The sequence below is a fragment of the Callorhinchus milii genome, unplaced genomic scaffold (assembly GCF_018977255.1).
Source record: "Callorhinchus milii isolate IMCB2004 unplaced genomic scaffold, IMCB_Cmil_1.0 Scaffold2, whole genome shotgun sequence".
Lineage (NCBI taxonomy): Eukaryota > Metazoa > Chordata > Chondrichthyes > Chimaeriformes > Callorhinchidae > Callorhinchus > Callorhinchus milii.
Window position 1 is genome coordinate 23,572,227 of NW_024704743.1, and position 17,271 is coordinate 23,589,497.

At 42.8% G+C, this 17,271-nt stretch overlaps 1 protein-coding gene across 2 annotated transcripts in view; it reads left to right on the forward strand.

Annotated features, from left to right (window-relative positions):
• Window positions 1-5,394: 5,394 nt before the first annotated feature.
• LOC103176257 (catenin delta-2) overlaps window positions 5,395-17,271 on the forward strand; it is a 447,491-nt gene continuing 435,614 nt past the window's right edge. The window contains exon 1 of one of the 2 annotated variants that reach the window (XM_042331893.1): window positions 5,395-5,520. In XM_042331893.1, the coding sequence (XP_042187827.1) occupies window positions 5,398-5,520 (123 nt within the window). In that variant the 5' untranslated portion in view covers window positions 5,395-5,397. The remainder of the gene's footprint in view (window positions 5,521-17,271) is intronic. The other variant, XM_042331892.1, reaches the window with a different exon arrangement.

The following is a 17,271-nucleotide window of genomic DNA, read 5'->3' on the forward strand; positions in this document are numbered from 1 at the left end:
AGCAGCCAAACAGAATCAACACCCTATTGAGGCAGTAATTATCCAGCCTTTCATTGCACTGATGCAGAAAACAGCAATGGCAAGGTGGCTGGTAAAGCAGAACAGGAAGAGATATGTTTTTGCTCAGACAGCAATGCCCTGGTAATTAGAGGTAGTTTCATATTCGCAGCTTGACTTGCCATGACTATTTGTGGGGCTTTTTCATGTTTCCAAAGCCCCACAGGTAGTCAATGTGTGCAAATTAAGTCTAACTGGCCCACATCACAGGAGATACCTCAATACCTCACTGTGCTCCCAGTATGATTAATACAGTTCTACATTTATTCAGTGCTGGCACAAAAAAAAGTTGCCAAACAAGGTAAAGATGAATAATAAATTTCCTAATCATGCAGCAGGTCCACAGCAATTGTACTGGATGCATTGACAACTTTATAAGGGAACAATGGGTGTGCAGTTAATGCACATTTAGTTTTCTCCACTTTTCTTCCCTTAAAACTGCTCTCGTCACTCCCCACCTCAAAAAACCCACACTTGGCCGATCCAGTCTCACAAATTATTGACCCATTTCCAACCTGCCCTTTCTTGCCAAAGCTCTGGAAAATATTAGCTCTGGTCACTAACCAGCTTTGCTCACACCTCTCCTTCCACTCCCTCTTCGAGCCCCTCCAGGTTCCACTCTGCCCATAGCACAGATGTGGAGCTTGTCAAGGTCACAAATGATGCTCTCTCTCTCTGTGACCTGGGCTCTCTCTGCTTCCCCATCCTCCTGGACCTCTCCGCCATGTTCAACACAGTCGACCACGCCTTCTTCATCCACCACCTCACCTCCCTCAGCGTTGTGCTCGGTGTTGTGCTCTGCCACTGTCAAGCTCTCTGGGACACTACCCTGTGTGAGGGGCCCTATATAAATGCAAATTGTTGCTCTCATCTCCTGATGAAATCGGAGTCCTTCATTTTTATACTGGGAATCAGGCATTGGTGACCTCAGGTACCTCATCCACATGGCCATTACACATGAAGTGAGTATTCAAAGATTGGTTGAGTGTGGAGGCTTCACAACTGAGGACAATCATGTCCTCGTCTGACAGCCACATACGTTCACTTTCTAGCACTGATCTAGAGATCAAGAGTAGGAATCCAGGCTTCTTCACCTTGACTGAAAACCTCCTTCTTTGCTACATGTTCATTGTGTACAAATGCTTAACAATTCTTGTTCTGCTTTTTGGGTCAACTAATGTCTGACAGATATGGAAATCCATCACCGTGCTTAGGAGCATCCAAATCAGACTGAGTTCCACCTGTCATATGGATGTCACCTGCACATGAAAACTTCCACTCTCCCTGGAGGGACGCACAATGCTTACCTAATTCTGCTCTCTCTTTTGTGTGTGTTTGGGAGTAGGGAGTGTTGGTGCATCTGCTCCTCCATTTAGCAAATTCATTGCAGTGAAATTCTGCTCTGTTTGCTAAGCCACATGAATTTGTTCCTGTGTGTTTGCTTTATTAAAAAAGAAATGCAATTTGAAATGCATCTTTCAAATTTATATTTATATACAAGTGCAATGGAATTTATAAATTGCGTTAAGCACACAGAGAGAAATTAGTAAAACACATGGTAATGAGCAGAATACCGCCAGCATTAATTTCATTCTGTGGAGAGTCCAGGGCAGAACATGCCCAACACTATTCATGTAATGTCTGAAAAAGCCTACAATGCTTTACAAGCAGTACAAAATGAATGGGACGTGTTCAGCGTTAAATTCAGTCTGTACAAGTTCCCACAGGAGAAAACAGGAGGGTGCTCAACATTCAATAATGCATCATGTCTTAAATTATGTGAATGGCAAGTATGCATTGGCACAGCACCCAGGGTCAGTGCGCTGCCTCTAACCAAAGACCAGGCCTTGCTGAATAATTCAGCTGTTAATCGCTCTTTGTGGCATTGAGTGCCATTCATTACTAAAATAATGGCATTTAGTTGCACTTCTTTCCCAGTGTCCTGATCGTTCCTGGAAATTTTAAAAAAATATAAGTGGGCCTTTTTTTTAAACCCGTTTTCTTTTTTCTTCTCATTAAGTATTTGGTTTACTTTTCCTTCAACTGGGAGTACAACCCACGTGCACCTTCTTCAGATGTTGCCCAAGTATTCACGGGTGAGCCTTGACAGTGAGGATCAGCAGGCTGTTCAATTATTTGCACCAGAAAACACAGAGGGGGGGGGGTAGATGGATGCTCAGTAGAGTATAAACACTGACACAGGCAAAATTTGGGCCGAAATGAGCTGTTTCCATGCTCAATGTAACTCGGGCGGGTCTGAACCCAATCCTGTCCTCACCACAACATCCACACACAAATATCTTGTAGCAGCAGCCTCTGCAAAGAGTGGGAACCTCGGCTGATTTTTTTTCTCCTCTCTCTCTCTGTCTCCTATCCCTGAGGACAATTGTAGCATTTCCAGCTGTGATCAACAAACGCAGCAACGGCTGAGTGGTGGTTGAAGTTGAGAACTGCATAGTCTTGACGGCTCACCTGCTCGTTGAGAATGGGTTATCGGGGGAGTTGTGGATGCAGCTTTGCAAAAGGCTGAATCGCTTAGTTTGACTTTGTGGATTGCCATTGGATTTGAAATGCTTGTTGTACTAGGATGATGCTTTATTTTTTACAACTATGTGATACAAAAAAGAAAACCCAGAATATCTGTGCAAAGTGTAAGCTTCTATCTAAAGGATTTGATAATAGTTAGTTATCAAAGGAGAAATGCATTGACAATGCCATGTGTTATGATATCAATTAATATCTGAGAGATGTCTGTAAACTGCTTACTGGTGTACATCATTCCTACTCTCATGCTATACAAATGTAATCTTGTTGTTAATTTGGAAGACAGGTTTCTGTAAACCCACCTTCCAGATCAAAACTGATTTCAAGACTTCTTTTGTTCCTTGTTTCAGAAAGCTGAGGCTTAAATGCTTGTCTGCAGAAACTGCTTGACTGCATTTTATGTGGTGTTGAATAATTCACACAATCCAGTCACTGGCGTGATTGGCAGATTGCTTATAGCAGACAAATGGAGACGGAGGGTTTTGCTTCTGGCGTACACTGGATGTTGAGGAATACCGCAACTGGTTGACAAGCAATTGATTAGATTATCAGGTTTTTATATCAAAGTACAAGACAAAGAAAGTAATGTCATCATCTTCATTGAAATGGGGCCACTGCCTATTCCATTATCTCACAATTGGAAAGCAGTTCATTTGCATTTATTTGTGGTGGTAACTATTGTAAGACTGGAAGCTGCTTGATTACTGAGCGCAGCCTAGACTGACACTCCATTGCTGGGTGGGCTGCATCATCAGATGTGACATCTTTCAAAGCGCTCTGAGATGCCGTCCGGCGTGGAGGGCGCTATATAAATCCAAGTTGTTATTGTTTCATATGAGACATTAAACCAACTTTAATATCCTGTTTGCATGTCCAGCTGGGTGGACGTTAAAGTTCCCATACTGCTACTTGAAAAGAGAAAGGAGCTTCTCCGAATGTCCTGACCAACATTCCCCCAAATAAAATTAGTGATTCACTTCATAGCTGTTTGTGGGACTAATTGTTCACAAATTACCTGCCACATTCACCTACAAATATAGTTACTACAATTTAATAGTAAATTCTGCAAAGTGCTTTGTGATGTTTTGACATAAGAATATTATATCAAATGCAAGCTTTATTGTTGATAATAAACTATTATGAGGCATCTTCACCACTCCACTTGGGTTCCTCTCACAAAATAGAAGAATAGGTGCAATACTATGACTACTTGGAGCTTCAGACTACAGTTTCCTTTTTGGGTATGGTTACTGCTGACTCATCTCTGACTAAAACATGCATTGATTGAAGTTTTACATCATTTTACACACTGCAAAAATGTTGCAAATAGCAGAACAAATTGCAGCAATATTGGCTTCTGAAATGTTGATGCTAAATGAAGCACTGTACTATTCAGTCCACCACTCCTTGTCTCAATTGTGGAGGATATTGTGGGCTCCGCATCTGTCAGTGATCGAAAGATTAAGTGGTTTCAGAAGAAACAGTTCAGGACTTATTAAAGCTATGTAGCCACACCACCTGGAACTGCTTCCTTTAAATATTTAAAAGTCGCTGTTTAGCCACATTGGCTGTTGGGGATTATTTGCACTAAACATCTTTCTATACACAAAGGGATTGGAAACGTACAGCAGTTAGCTTAAGCTCGATGGTTCGCCTGGCCTTTTGTGCTGTAATTTCTATTATGCTTTAGGTTTAGGTGGAGTCCTGTAGCTCAGTGGTTAGAGTACTCGCCTTGCAAGCGAGACACCTGAGCTGAATTCCAAACAGGGCGAAACCTTGGGCAAGTTTCCTTACTCCACACGCCTAATAATAATCCCTCCAAAACAATAATAAATTGGTCATTTTCAATCCACGACTGTTTGTGGGATACTGCTGTGCGCAATTGGCTGCCGCGTTTCGCCCACAAATATACGGTCAATTCACTTTACAGCATATTTTGTGAAGCGCTTTGATCTGTCGAGAAGACGTGAAAAGCGCTATATCAAATGCAAGGATTATTATTATAAAAATATCCTGATGATTCTAAAGATAGCCAAAAGATAATAGAAAGAGGTCATTCATTGAGCTACATTATCTTTGTACCCTCCTCAATTTGTACAGTGAGTCTGACCCAGGACAGAGTATCTTTTTCAGTGTGGCAGCCAGCAAAGTGCTCATTTGGGGAGAAGGCAGAATTGAAGGCAAACTGTTCCCCCAAAGGTCTAACGACAATGATAGAGCTGGAGGGAATCCCAGTTTAAAGTCAGTTTTTGGACTTGAAATCACTTGCATCAAGCAAACAAATTATAAACTAGCTATATAAAGTCAGTCTCTGTTACCAGACAGATCAGAGGAAGCTAGGAGACTGGGTCGGAACAGAGGCTTCGGGAGGTACATTATTTACATTACTGAGTGAATCTTAACACTAATGTTAATAATCTCAACACATTAATTGTAAAGTTCAAACTAGTCATATTTTATGTGAGTGCTACATTAGCACGAGGAGTGGGTGAAGGAATATTGCATGTGCACCCAGGATGGTATTCTGCAGTTGTCATTGTTCACCATTCAATAAGGTGCTATTTTATGTGAGTAAACTTTAATGAAGGCAAGTGTCGCATCACCATATAAACGTAGTATGTATTAGTTAGTGGTTCCTGTTACAGTTATCCTCCTGTTTAAAGCTCCAGCTGTACACCCTGGTTAGATTTCATCCATCCATGTCATATACATTCTGCTAATAAACTATTTTCTGTCTCTTTCTATTCCACCTTCTTCCCTTCCTCCACCCAATTCAATTCCTAACTTGCAGGAGCTATGCCAGTCCCAGACCAGACGTCTGAAAAGAATAACCTGCTGAACCCCATGCTGAGTGCTTCCAATGGAGACGGCTCTGAACCAGAGACCACCTCTGCTATCCTGGCTTCAGTTAAAGAACAGGTAAGTGTTTTCTGCTTCAGCTTTCTTTGTGTGTTAGTGATACAATGTATGCCATTGGAGCTTTCCACACAAAATACTTACTGTAAGAGAATCTTGAACATGAAGGTAAGCTGTGCAAAGCGAAGGAAGAGCTCTGCTACTTTTCAAAATCTACATGGGAACTGGATAGTGAAGTTCATCAATATTTATGAGATTTTAGTTTAGGAGACAGTGGTTGACTGGTTGTATCAGAGAGAGCAAGCTGTTGTCTGAATCTGATGTTAGAATTTCTCAGTCTTAGCCTCAAGGCCATTGTCTTCTAATGTTAGATCATGCAGAATTTTGGAAGAGGGTTCAATTCCAACTTTCAAGGTCCATGTGCGTAACACAAAGGAAGTAACATAAGCGGCAACCTGTTGACCCAGAAGCGCTAACTGGTTGCAATTTCGACAGCTCCGTTATAATGCAGGATCTAAGTTTATGGACTAAAACCACTGCTTTGTAATGGGGCAAATTCCATACTCCTCTGCAGCCTCACACGCTGCAAGCCAGATGTGAAAATGGGGATAGCAAGATATAATATTTTGTCTTGAATTTTTAAATAATTTTCCAGTTTATCCTGGTTACCTGTATGTTGCTCAGTTGGATGGAGCTGACCGCTGTCTTTATTAAAATGCCATCTAGCTGCATTTATCTCTCAAAGTCACAAGTGAAGGCACAGGTTTAATTGTGTGGCATGCATTCAAAACTAGAAGAGCTATACATGCTGCAATGCCATGATGAGCTGCTAAACTAGGAATGTGAATGTGACAGTCTCTGCAATTACACTAGTGAGAGACTGCAATAAAGCACTTCACTATTGATTGAATAAGAGGATGGAGAATCACAGCCACTCAAGAAACAGTGACCTAAAGCTACTGTGATGAAGTTTCGTGGACACTGACATTTCGGTTTCGGTTTTAATCTCAACCTTTTTTTTATTTTGCTGTGAGAAAAAGATCAATGTAATCTTTCACTTAAAAAAAAATTATAGTTGAAGCATCCCTGATGGCTGAGCAAATGTACTCTGTGAGTAGCTTCAGTGAGTAGGGGAGCTGAAGGTCCCAGGCTTGACCTCAGTCTGTGCTGATTTAGCTGATCTCAGGCAGGGCGGTATTAGAGGTTGCAATTGGACTCAATGCTCCATGTTAGGGAGAGAAAAAAAATCGACCAGAGTTTCCACTTCTGATCAATAACTTCAGATATGCACTGTTCGGGACTTCACACATGGAGAATTGGCAATTGTGTGAGGTAGCAGAGGGCGCCTAATGCCTATGACAATGTATCCCTTATTGAGGGTAAAACGAATCAAATGCCTCAAGAAGAGGAGAAAATTTACAAGAAGCCACCTCTTCTTTTCCTGGCACTCATTTTCCTCTCGCAACACACTGTGACCGGCTGGGCAGATGGATGAGCAGCTCATAAACCTCCACTCACACTCTTGTCCAGTAAGCACACAAGAGTGACCAGAGCACAACTCTCCTATGATTTCTGTAGTAAATTATTCAACAATAACAACTTGCATTTATATAGTGCACTTCATGTGGGGCAGCTTTGTGGTGGGCGCTTGTCCCCGAGTAGAGGAAGAGAGGGGAGGTAACTAGGCACAGTCGAAGAGGAAGGTCTTGAGATATGATCAGAAGATGGGCAAGGAGGGGGCAAGGTGGAGGGATTGGGGCAGAGAGTTTCAGGACATAGTGGCTGAAAGCACAGCCAACAATAGTGAAGGGAGTGAGGGTGTTAGTCGATTGGCAGATTGCTTTTACGAGAGTAATAATTCCTTCAAAAAATGTTTTTAAATATAATAATAATAAATTGGTCTCCAATCCATGGCTGTTTGTGGGACACTGCTGTGCGCAATTGGCTGCCGTGTTTCGCCCACAAAATATATAGTACAATTCACTTTACAGTATATTCTGTGAAACACTGAGACGTCTCGAAGACGGGATAAGGCACTATATCAAACGCAAGGATTATTATTATTATTTTTCTTAAAAGAATTTACAGAAAATTTCAAAATTAAGGTAGAATTTAAGAAATTCTGAAAAGATACATACACAGAGTAAATTCAGGTGGAATTTCTCCCCATGTATCTTGTGGCTTCCCAATCCCTTCGCCAGACATGCTCCTTCCCCTTTTTTAGATGATGACTGAAGACCTTGCTCTGCAATCGTGCTAACGGTCACCTCCTCACTCCCCCTGACTCAGTATCAGGCTCAGCCACTGTTAAGCGCTCCAAGACCCTGCCCTGTGTGAAGGGCGTTATATAAATGCAAGTTGCTGTTGTTGTTAGGCTCAATGCTGCCTGCTCGTGGTTCTACGCTTTTCTCGGTGTTGTTGTTGCTGCATGGCCCTTCTCCCCTCCTTCCTGGCTGGACTGAGCTGAATTGCAATTAAATTACAGGATGAGTGTTTATTGGTTCAAGAAGAAGCAGCTTGTATAATTTGTTGGCTTTGCTATTGGAGCTCGTGATTTTTAAGTGAGATTAACTGGAAATTGGGATTGAGAGGCAAATAATCTCACTAACAAATGTGCTGAGCTTGTAGCAAAACAATTCCACTGATTCCGTATGGTGTCTGTTTGCATTTATTTCTTGCAGATAGTTAATGTACAAAACCCACCCAATTTCCTGTTCTTTGGCAAGCGTTCTGCTTTTCAGAACAAGTTAAATTTCCCTTTCATGAATTGAATGACGTGCAAGAAAAACAAGATCCTCCATTTAAAATTGTTTCCAAATATATATTGGATTTTCCTAAACCACTGATTGAAATTCAGTCAAATTTGAGTGAATTAATATTCATTCTCTGCTCAAATGATTTGTGCTACAGTGTTGCTTCTTTATTCACATTAGCTCCTTAACACACAGACCCTATTTCATTCAACCAACATTAACAGGGATGTTATTTTAGTAAAAATTCCAGCATTGCCAGAATATCTCAACACGCATTTGTTTCATCACACCAGTAAATTATATTTGTCATTAAAAATGGTTTCTGTTTTTTGTTTTAGCCTCTCCCAGAGGCACTGAAGACAGGTGGTGTATTTACTATTAACCCAACCAAGATAAGCTAAGACCGAGATTTGGGCTGCTTTTTCTCACTAGGCATTTGGAAGTGACCATCCCCACCCTTTTCTTTCATTGTGAAACGTTTGGTTGGATTGTTTTGGTGGGAAATTATTTCTGTTGTAAAACCCTGAAGGTTTACATTGTCATGCTTTGTTCAGTAGCTTATGAGGTTATCGGGGGTTAAAAATCACTGGTGAAGCTGATCAGCTGCTAGATTACAAAGAGGGACATTGTGCTCATGGACATGTCCCAGTTGATAACTATTATGGGGAACTCACCCTACCCCTGGTTTCATTGCAATGGTTTCACCACATTCAATTGAAAGTGGTTTGATACTCCAATTGTTGTTGCAAATTTGCCATTCAGACTTTTAAACAATCCATGTGACAATGTCGTGCTATTTTCATTGGTGTGAAGGAGATATGTTAAGAGCCGAGAAAAATCCCATTAAACGTGTATAATAATGCAGTGTGTGCACGTCAACAAGACTAGCAGATGGAGCTCTGGTGGATCAAGATGTTTAAGTAGCTGTTAGTGCTTGTGTCAGCCATTCAGTGCCATCAGCGGGTTTAGAGACTTGTCAAGGTGAGAACACCACCAAGTAGGCGCAGTGCTAAAGACTGAATGGATAAACAGAAAAAATACTGGTAATCAACCAGACATCAAGCCCTGACTGACAGCAGGTCCTCCTGCTTGGCTCACCTCATCCTCACCTCAGTTGCTGACAATATCACTATTCCTGGATGCACTTTCCACCTCACTGAGCCATTACAGAACTTCAGTATCTTGTTCAACTCTCAATTGAATTTTAAACCCCACATCCGTGCCATGACCCAGTCTGCTTTCCCCCACCTCCGCAACATTGCCTTCCTCCGCCACTACCTCTGCTCTCAGGCTGCCAAGACTCTCATCCACACTTTCGTAACATCGAGGTTTGACTATGCCAACCCCATTTTTGCCGGACTTCCCAGCTCTTCCCTCCAAAGCTGCAGAATATTCAGAACTCCGCAGCTCGTGTCCTGTCCCACACCACGTTCTGTGATTCGATCACCCCCATCCATGCCCAGCTTCATTGGCTTCCCCTCCCCCAGAGGCTCGGGTGCAAACCATTCACTATCCAGCACCTTGGCATGTCCTCCCAATGTGAAACACACTAAATAAATGAAATTAGTTGTTTTCGTTATTGGTAAATTTGTAATTCATCAGAACAAAAGGAAATGAGATGTGACAGATCATCACCAAGAGCTTGGTCTAAAATCACAGGCCACTCTGAGCACCATCAGGTAGCTCTGTAAGGAATGAGATTGTTATTAATGGTAGGATCACTGTTTTCTAATGAAATGAGTCTTACTCTTTGCAGGAGGCAACAGTGTGCTTGGATGGCTTCAAGATTGCTGCCTCTTCTCAGGCTGCATGCAGAGCCCATCGCTTTTAGTCTGTGTGACAACCTCAGTACCCTGGAGTCATCTGAGGCCATTATTCAGCATGAAATCAGGAAAATCACCTTGGCTGTGATATTACAATTCCAGGGCATCCTCAGTGCTTATGAACTCTGTCATGCAGCAATGCAGAATGGGATCAAGTACTACAGAGAAGTCCTATTATATGTTATACCTCAAACCAGATAAGGAAAAGCTACACATATAGTAACTTGTAGGAGAGATGTGAAAGGCTGAATGTACATTACTATAAAGTGGATCAAGACACATGGAAGGGGAAGGAACACAACCAGATTGCATATCAGTGAGATTTACAGAATATTCAGATAAGGCTGTGTGGTCACCTGTGGCTTAAGACTAACATCTTTTTGTCCTTTATTTCACTGGTATTCCCTGGAAAGATGTACCCTGTTTAATTAATTTTGCAGCATATTAGGTGCAAGTTAGGAAGAGCCAAGGCTTAGGAACCTCAGATATTTCAGAGATTTTGAGATACGGCTAGATACCCTCCCTGGACTTATTCCTCCTCTCAAGCTACTACCCCATCTCCTACCTCCCTTTCCTCTCCAAGGTCCTGGAACGAATCGTTGCTTCACTCCTTCCTCTCCCGCCACTCCCTTCACGAACTCCTCCAATCGGGTTTCCGTGCCACCCACAGCACAGAAATAGCCCTGGTCAAAGTGACAAATGACATTCTGTCCATCTGAGACCAGGGCTCCCTCTGCCTTCTCGTCCTCCTTGATCTCTCTGCTGCCTTCGACACCGTTGCCCACTCTGTCCCCATCCACTGCCTCTCCTCTCACCTCAACCTTCACAGTTCTGTCTTTGACTCATTCAGATTGTACCTCTTACACCACCTTCACTTCATCTCCACAAACGGTTTCTCCTCTAGCCCCCGCATCGTCTCGTGCGGCATTCCTCATCCTTCATCCCCTCCTCTTCAATATCTATATAGTCCCATTGGTGACATCATCCACAGACATGGGTCAAGTTCCACATGTATGGGGATGACACCCAAATCTACCTCTCTGCTTCCACCTTTGACTCCAGGACCACTGCTGTCCTGACAGAATGTCTGTCAGACATCAAGTCCTGCATGAGAACTAAATTTCTACAGTCGAATGTCAACAAGACCGAGGCTCTCCTGATTGGCTCCGGTCAGCACCTCCACACCTCAGGCGCTGACAGCATCACCATCCATGGATGCACACTCCATCTTACTAAGCCAGTCCAGCACCTTGGGGTTTTGTTTGACCCTCAACAATCCTTTCTACCCTACATCTGTGCCATGACCCATTCGGCCTTCCCGCACCTCCACAACATCATCCGGATCCGCCATTGTCTCACACCACAGGCCGCCGAAACCCTCATACACACATTCATAAAATCCAGGCTCGACTATGCAAACTCCTTGCTTGTCGGCCTCCCAAACTCCTCCCTCCATAGGCTGTTGATCTTCCAGAATTCTGCAGCCTGTGTCCTCTCCTGCACCAGGCTCCGTGACCCTATCAACCCCATCCTCGCCCGACTCCACTGGCTTCCCATCATACAGAGGATACTGTTCAAGATCCTGGTCCTCACCTTCAAAGCCCACCATAGTCTTGCTCCCACCTACCTCTGCGACCTTCTAATCCCCTACTGTCCTGCCAGCTCCCTCTGCTCAGCGGGCTCCAGCCTGCTTCACATCCCCCGCCTTGCCCACCCCACCATTGGCGGGTAGATCTTCTGCCACTCTGCCCCCACCCTATGGAACTTCATCTCGTAGTCCCTCCGCTTGCCCCCTCTCTTGCCTCCTTCAAGACCCATCTCAAGACCCTTCTCTTCAACTGTGCTTTCGATCACCCTGCTTCCCCCCCTTGCCCTCCATCCTCCCCAATTCCGACCCCCAGCTCAGGTCTGAAACATTGACTGTCCAGCACCTTCGGCCGTCCACCTGACATGAAAGGCGCTATTACAGATGTTATTTTGTTGTTACAGAGTTTAACTGGCTAAAACCTCGTAACTTATCCTTGCTAGGCAAGATTCCTGCTGCGTCCAGCTAGGACCATCATTCCTGTGAGGTCTTTGGTTTTCCAAGGTTAACAGGAGGTAAGTGGGAGGAGTTCCTGCCCCCAGGGATTGGTCTGTCCCTTCAAGTCTAGACAATGAACCAGACTGGCTGGTCTATCATTAGCAGTGCCCTGGAATACCGTTGATCTGCAGGGTCAGGAACTGGACTACTTCGCATAGGATCAGCTCAGTCCTGATATGTCATTGCCAGGCACGTCACCATGGAACTAGCTGGAGGAGGATGAGGAGACAGAGGGAGCCCTGGTCAGCATGGACAGAATGTCATTTGTCACCTTGACCAGGGCTGTTTTCTTGCTGTGGACAGCACGGAAACTGATTGAAGGGGGTTCATAAAGGGAGTGGCAGGAGAGGAATGAGTGAAGCTGGGAAGTAATGACTTTTTCAAGTACCTTGGAAAGGAAAGGGAGGTTGGAGGGAAATAGTTAGTGAGCAGAGATGGGTCTAGGGAAAGTTTTTTTTAGGATAGGGGCGGTGACAATTGTTTTTAGTGGGGTGGGAGCGGTGCCAGTTGACAGGAAGAGGTTGACAAGATCTAAAAATAAAGGGGTGAGGAGGTGGAGCTGGGATGTATGGAGGAGGGGTAGGGATGGGGTCGCGGGAGCAGGTGGTGGTCTTCATGCGAGTTATAGTGGTGGTAAGAGAAGAGGGGGAGGCAGATTTGAAGATGTGGAGGGAGGGAAGGGTAGGGGTCTGAGTGTGAGGGAGAGATAAGGAGGTGGTCGTGGTTGGGAGGTCAGAAGCGGCTTAACGATTCCCCTCGATTTTGGTCTTGAGGATATCCAGCATCTCCTCGCTGTTGGAGTTGGCTCACTGCTAGGCTGATCGTCTCAGTAACTCATGCAAACAGTTTCTTCTGATGATGCCACAGTAAACGGAATGTGTGTTGTGAAATGGGACAACTGATGTGATAGTTGTCACGTCTGATGAGTTCTTCCAGTCCAGTTTCCATCCTGCCTACAGCTCAGATACAGCACTCGTCAAAGACTCCAATGACATCCCCTCTCTCTATCTCTCTCTCTCTCTCTGTGACCAGGCTCCCAATGCCACCTTGTCCTCCTGGATCTATCCGCTACTGTCAATCATGTCATCTTCCTCCACCGCCTCTCCTGCCTCATCCATCTCTTTATGAGTGCAGTTGCCCGGTTCGAGTCCTACTTAACCAATCGCCATCAATTTGTCTCTACAAATCCCTTCATGCCCTGGCACCTCCCTACCTTTCCAACCTGCTTACTTCCCACTCCACTACCCATCGGCTGGCTCCAGCCTCCTGCTTGTCCTTCATCCCCTCCACTCCACCATCGGTGGTCGTGCTTTCAGCCACTATGCTTTTATGGTCACATTTCCAGTGCTCCTTCAGGGGGTACAAGCTTCACATTTATTGATTTGACTTCAAAATTCAATAATTGTTGAATATTTTGCAAATTATTTTTTTCATTGATTTCTAAAGACTGGGTGTAGTTTAATGAGCTAACGCTAAGTGGAATTTCAGGCTTCTGGTAAAATTGAGAGTTGTTTTGAAGTAGAATCTCAGGCTCAGACCTGAGCCCCATGTCTATGTGCACTTAACCTACAATGCCAAAAGGCCACCTTGTACAATCTATTTCTTAATGTTTGTTGGGCTACTAGGTCTCTGGAATGTTCCCAATTTAAGCGAACATCATAGCCTGGAGTGTGCTGCACTTTCAATTTTATTTTCTTACCCAGCGGGAAGTTTCTCTGTTGGTCTACCTGTTAACCTTTTTTATTTTCTTTCCACACCACTCGGATATTGTGATTTAACTCAGGAGCCTTGCATTAATCAGTTTTACAACTTAAGTCTGCAACAGATTTCTCTATGTGGAAGCAGAATGAAGGTATGAAGGGACACTGGCAATTACTCACCACAGAGGAACATAGAATATCCGCAATGGAAAAAAAATAACCTTCGCAAACCAAGGTAGAAATCAAGAGAAGTTACAATGCTGACTGTTCTTTCAGGTTTTTTTTTGCTTTTCCTTGAAACAAGGCATGAATCAGGGATTCCAAACAGAGGTTCATGAACAACATGTGCAGGAATCTGAGGATCTGTTAATAATAATAATAATAATAATCCTTGCATTTGATATAGCGCTTTTCACGTCGGGAAGACGTCCCAAAGCGCTTCACAGAACACACTGTAAAGTGAATTGACTGTATATTTGTGGGCGAACGCGGCAGCCAATTGCGCACAGCAATGTCCCACAAACAGTCGTAGATTGAAAATGACCAATTTATTATTGGTTTTGGTTTTGGAGGGATTATTATTAGGCTCTGTGTGGAGTAAGGAAACTTGCCCAAGGTTTTGCCCTGCCTGGAATTGAACTCAGGTCTCTCGCTTGCAAAGCGAGTGCTCTAACCACTGAGCTACACGACTCCACATTAATAACTTAATAAGCCTTGCATTTGATATTGCACTTTATCATGCTGCAGAAAAATCTCAAAGTACTTCACAGAATATACTGTAAGTGTAGTGAATGAGTATTGGTAGACATATGCAGCAGCCAATTTGCACATAGAAGTTCCCCACTTTGTGAAGTGAATGAACAATTTTATCTGGGAGATTGTTGGCAGGACACCAGGCTGACAACTCTCACAATCCAGCACTCCACAGCACTGCACTGGATTATCATCTTAGACTATGTGAGGTCAAAGTCCAGATATGGGGTTTGAAGCCACAACTTCTCCACATTGTCCATCATTGTTCCTTCTCCTGATCTCGTAAATTTCAGGAACCTATTCCTAAATTAAAGATGTAGAGGATACAATTCTCAGAACTGGGAAAAATACTCAGAGCAGCCCATGCATAAGAAGAGGTAAGGGAGGAGGAAGAGAAAATGGAAAGGAAAGCTACCGCCCATTCAATGTAGAATGAAGTGTGTCAAGGAATGAAGGAGATGATTTACAAAGAGAAACTGAAGTTTTAAAAATTGCATTGGTAAAATATTTCAATCCATTTTATAAACGCTATTCTTCCATTCTTATTGCCCAAACTATCTTAATACTTAGCAGTTGGAACATATTAAATAAGATAATGTGTAGCATTGGTAATTCTGTGCAAATTTTTATTTCTAATTTATTGTCATTGTCAAAATGTTCATTCCATTTTCTTAGTTTCTATCGACTCCTTCCTGGAGATCTGCTGCTTTGTGGTGAAGGCATTATGGTTATCTTATCAGCAGTGCTGACAGTTCCTGGACCTCTTTCAAGAGAGAACTGTGCTGTACGTGTGTGGCTCAGCCAGATTATTTCCACAGATTATATCGCAGCATTTTATAATGAGAAATCCTGTGCCCATATTTATTGGATACAGCAGCAGCAGCAAATTCCACTTAAGAACAAGCTAACTCCATTTAGATATTTCACCACTTATTTCAATAGGACCAAAATTCTGATAAGATTGCTCTTGGAAACCATTCACAATTTATCGTACTGTGCTTTCTATGTCTTACTTCTTAAAGCATCCAGTTTGGAAGGTTCAACATGGCTCAATTGGTAGCATTCTCCCGAGTCAGAAAGTTGTGGGTTGAAGCCCTTTGTTGGAACTTGGAGCTCATAGTTGAGGACAGTGCTGGAAGAAAGCTGCACTTTTATAGGTGACATCCTTCAGTTGAGACATTAAACTAAGGTCCCATTTGCCTATTCAGGTGCACATTAAAGATCCTATGATATTACTTAAAAATAGAAGGGGTTCCTCCCAGTGTCTTACCTACAATACTCCATACAACATTGGTCATTCACTTCATGGTTATTTGTAGGAGACTGCTGGAGAAAATTGACTGTTGAATGCACCTGTAAATACAGTCATTACACTTTATATAGTATGTCCTGTGAAGCGCTTTGAGATGTCCTCCCAAAATGAAGGTACTATATTAAAATGCAAGGATTCTTATTACGATATTAATATCATCATTATTATTCAAAGCACTTTTTCTTCCTATATCCAACTAATTATTAATTGGAGGTGTGAATTCCTGATACAAGCAAGATTTGTTTTCTTCCTTTGTAGAAGAAAATTGGAATCAAACACCTAAACATTTTATGGTATCCTATTTGACTGTTTATAAACAATGGACTTCACTTTATATCTTTAAAGTAATTTTGCAAATTGAGATCAAATGTTTTGCACCTGTTCTTTTAAATCTGTTCAAAAAGACCAGTTAGGGGATTGGGTGATGATGAAAGTCTACTGTGTCTTCTAGCTGTACGTGTTCTGACTATAAAGAGTATGGTAGCTCACAAAGGGCAAGAATCCATAGGGAAACTAGCGATAATTCAGCACACTCTGAGAACCTTTAAGCATGTTTAATGTGGAACAATGGAGTGAAAAGGCATATGAATTGGGTCATCCCCAGGAGAAGCAGTCATCATTTAGCAGTGTTTTCTGCAGGAGAACACCCCCTGAAAATCATGCTGACTCACCCTGACTTTGGCCCTGACCTAAACTCTCCTTGAAGTTGATGTCTTTCGCAATCAGTCTGACCTGCAGGGGATTGCTGGTTTAATTACATTTTGTGCATTGGGAGGAGGTGAGGGAGGAGGTGAACAAAAGTGTGGCCGAGAGGTAGGTTTTTAGGCCACATTCAAAGTACATGTTAAAGTTTTATTCTGCAACCAAGTGTGTTACATCTGAGCAACTTAATGGGTAGATATAACAAAATATAAATAATTTTAAAGCAACGATCATATAATCTGCAATTTTAGTTTACCTCATGTGGAATTGTGATCACTGATCAGCAATAAATGAAGAGTACAATGGATACGAGTTAGGGCATTGCCTCAGGAGTTCCGAACTCACTGAGATAATGTGCCCAGTTGACTTACTACAGTCAGAGTGCTGTATGTTTGATCTGTAACACAAGTGTGCAGCAGTACACAGAATATTATAGTTTTTCTTTATGCTGCAGACTTGCTGAGTGCTGTGAGGCACAGATTAAACATAAATGAGCTGAATACGAAGTCTAAATTTCAACCCCAAATCCTGTTTTGGCAGATTGAAAATATAACCACAGATGCAGTCAGATTGGTGATTATATGATGACGTATGATCCTACAGCCATTATCAGGCTTTACAGTTATGACTGTATTAACTGTGTCCTTTAGTGAGGTTGGAGTTAAACCAAAATCTGCCCGAACATTCA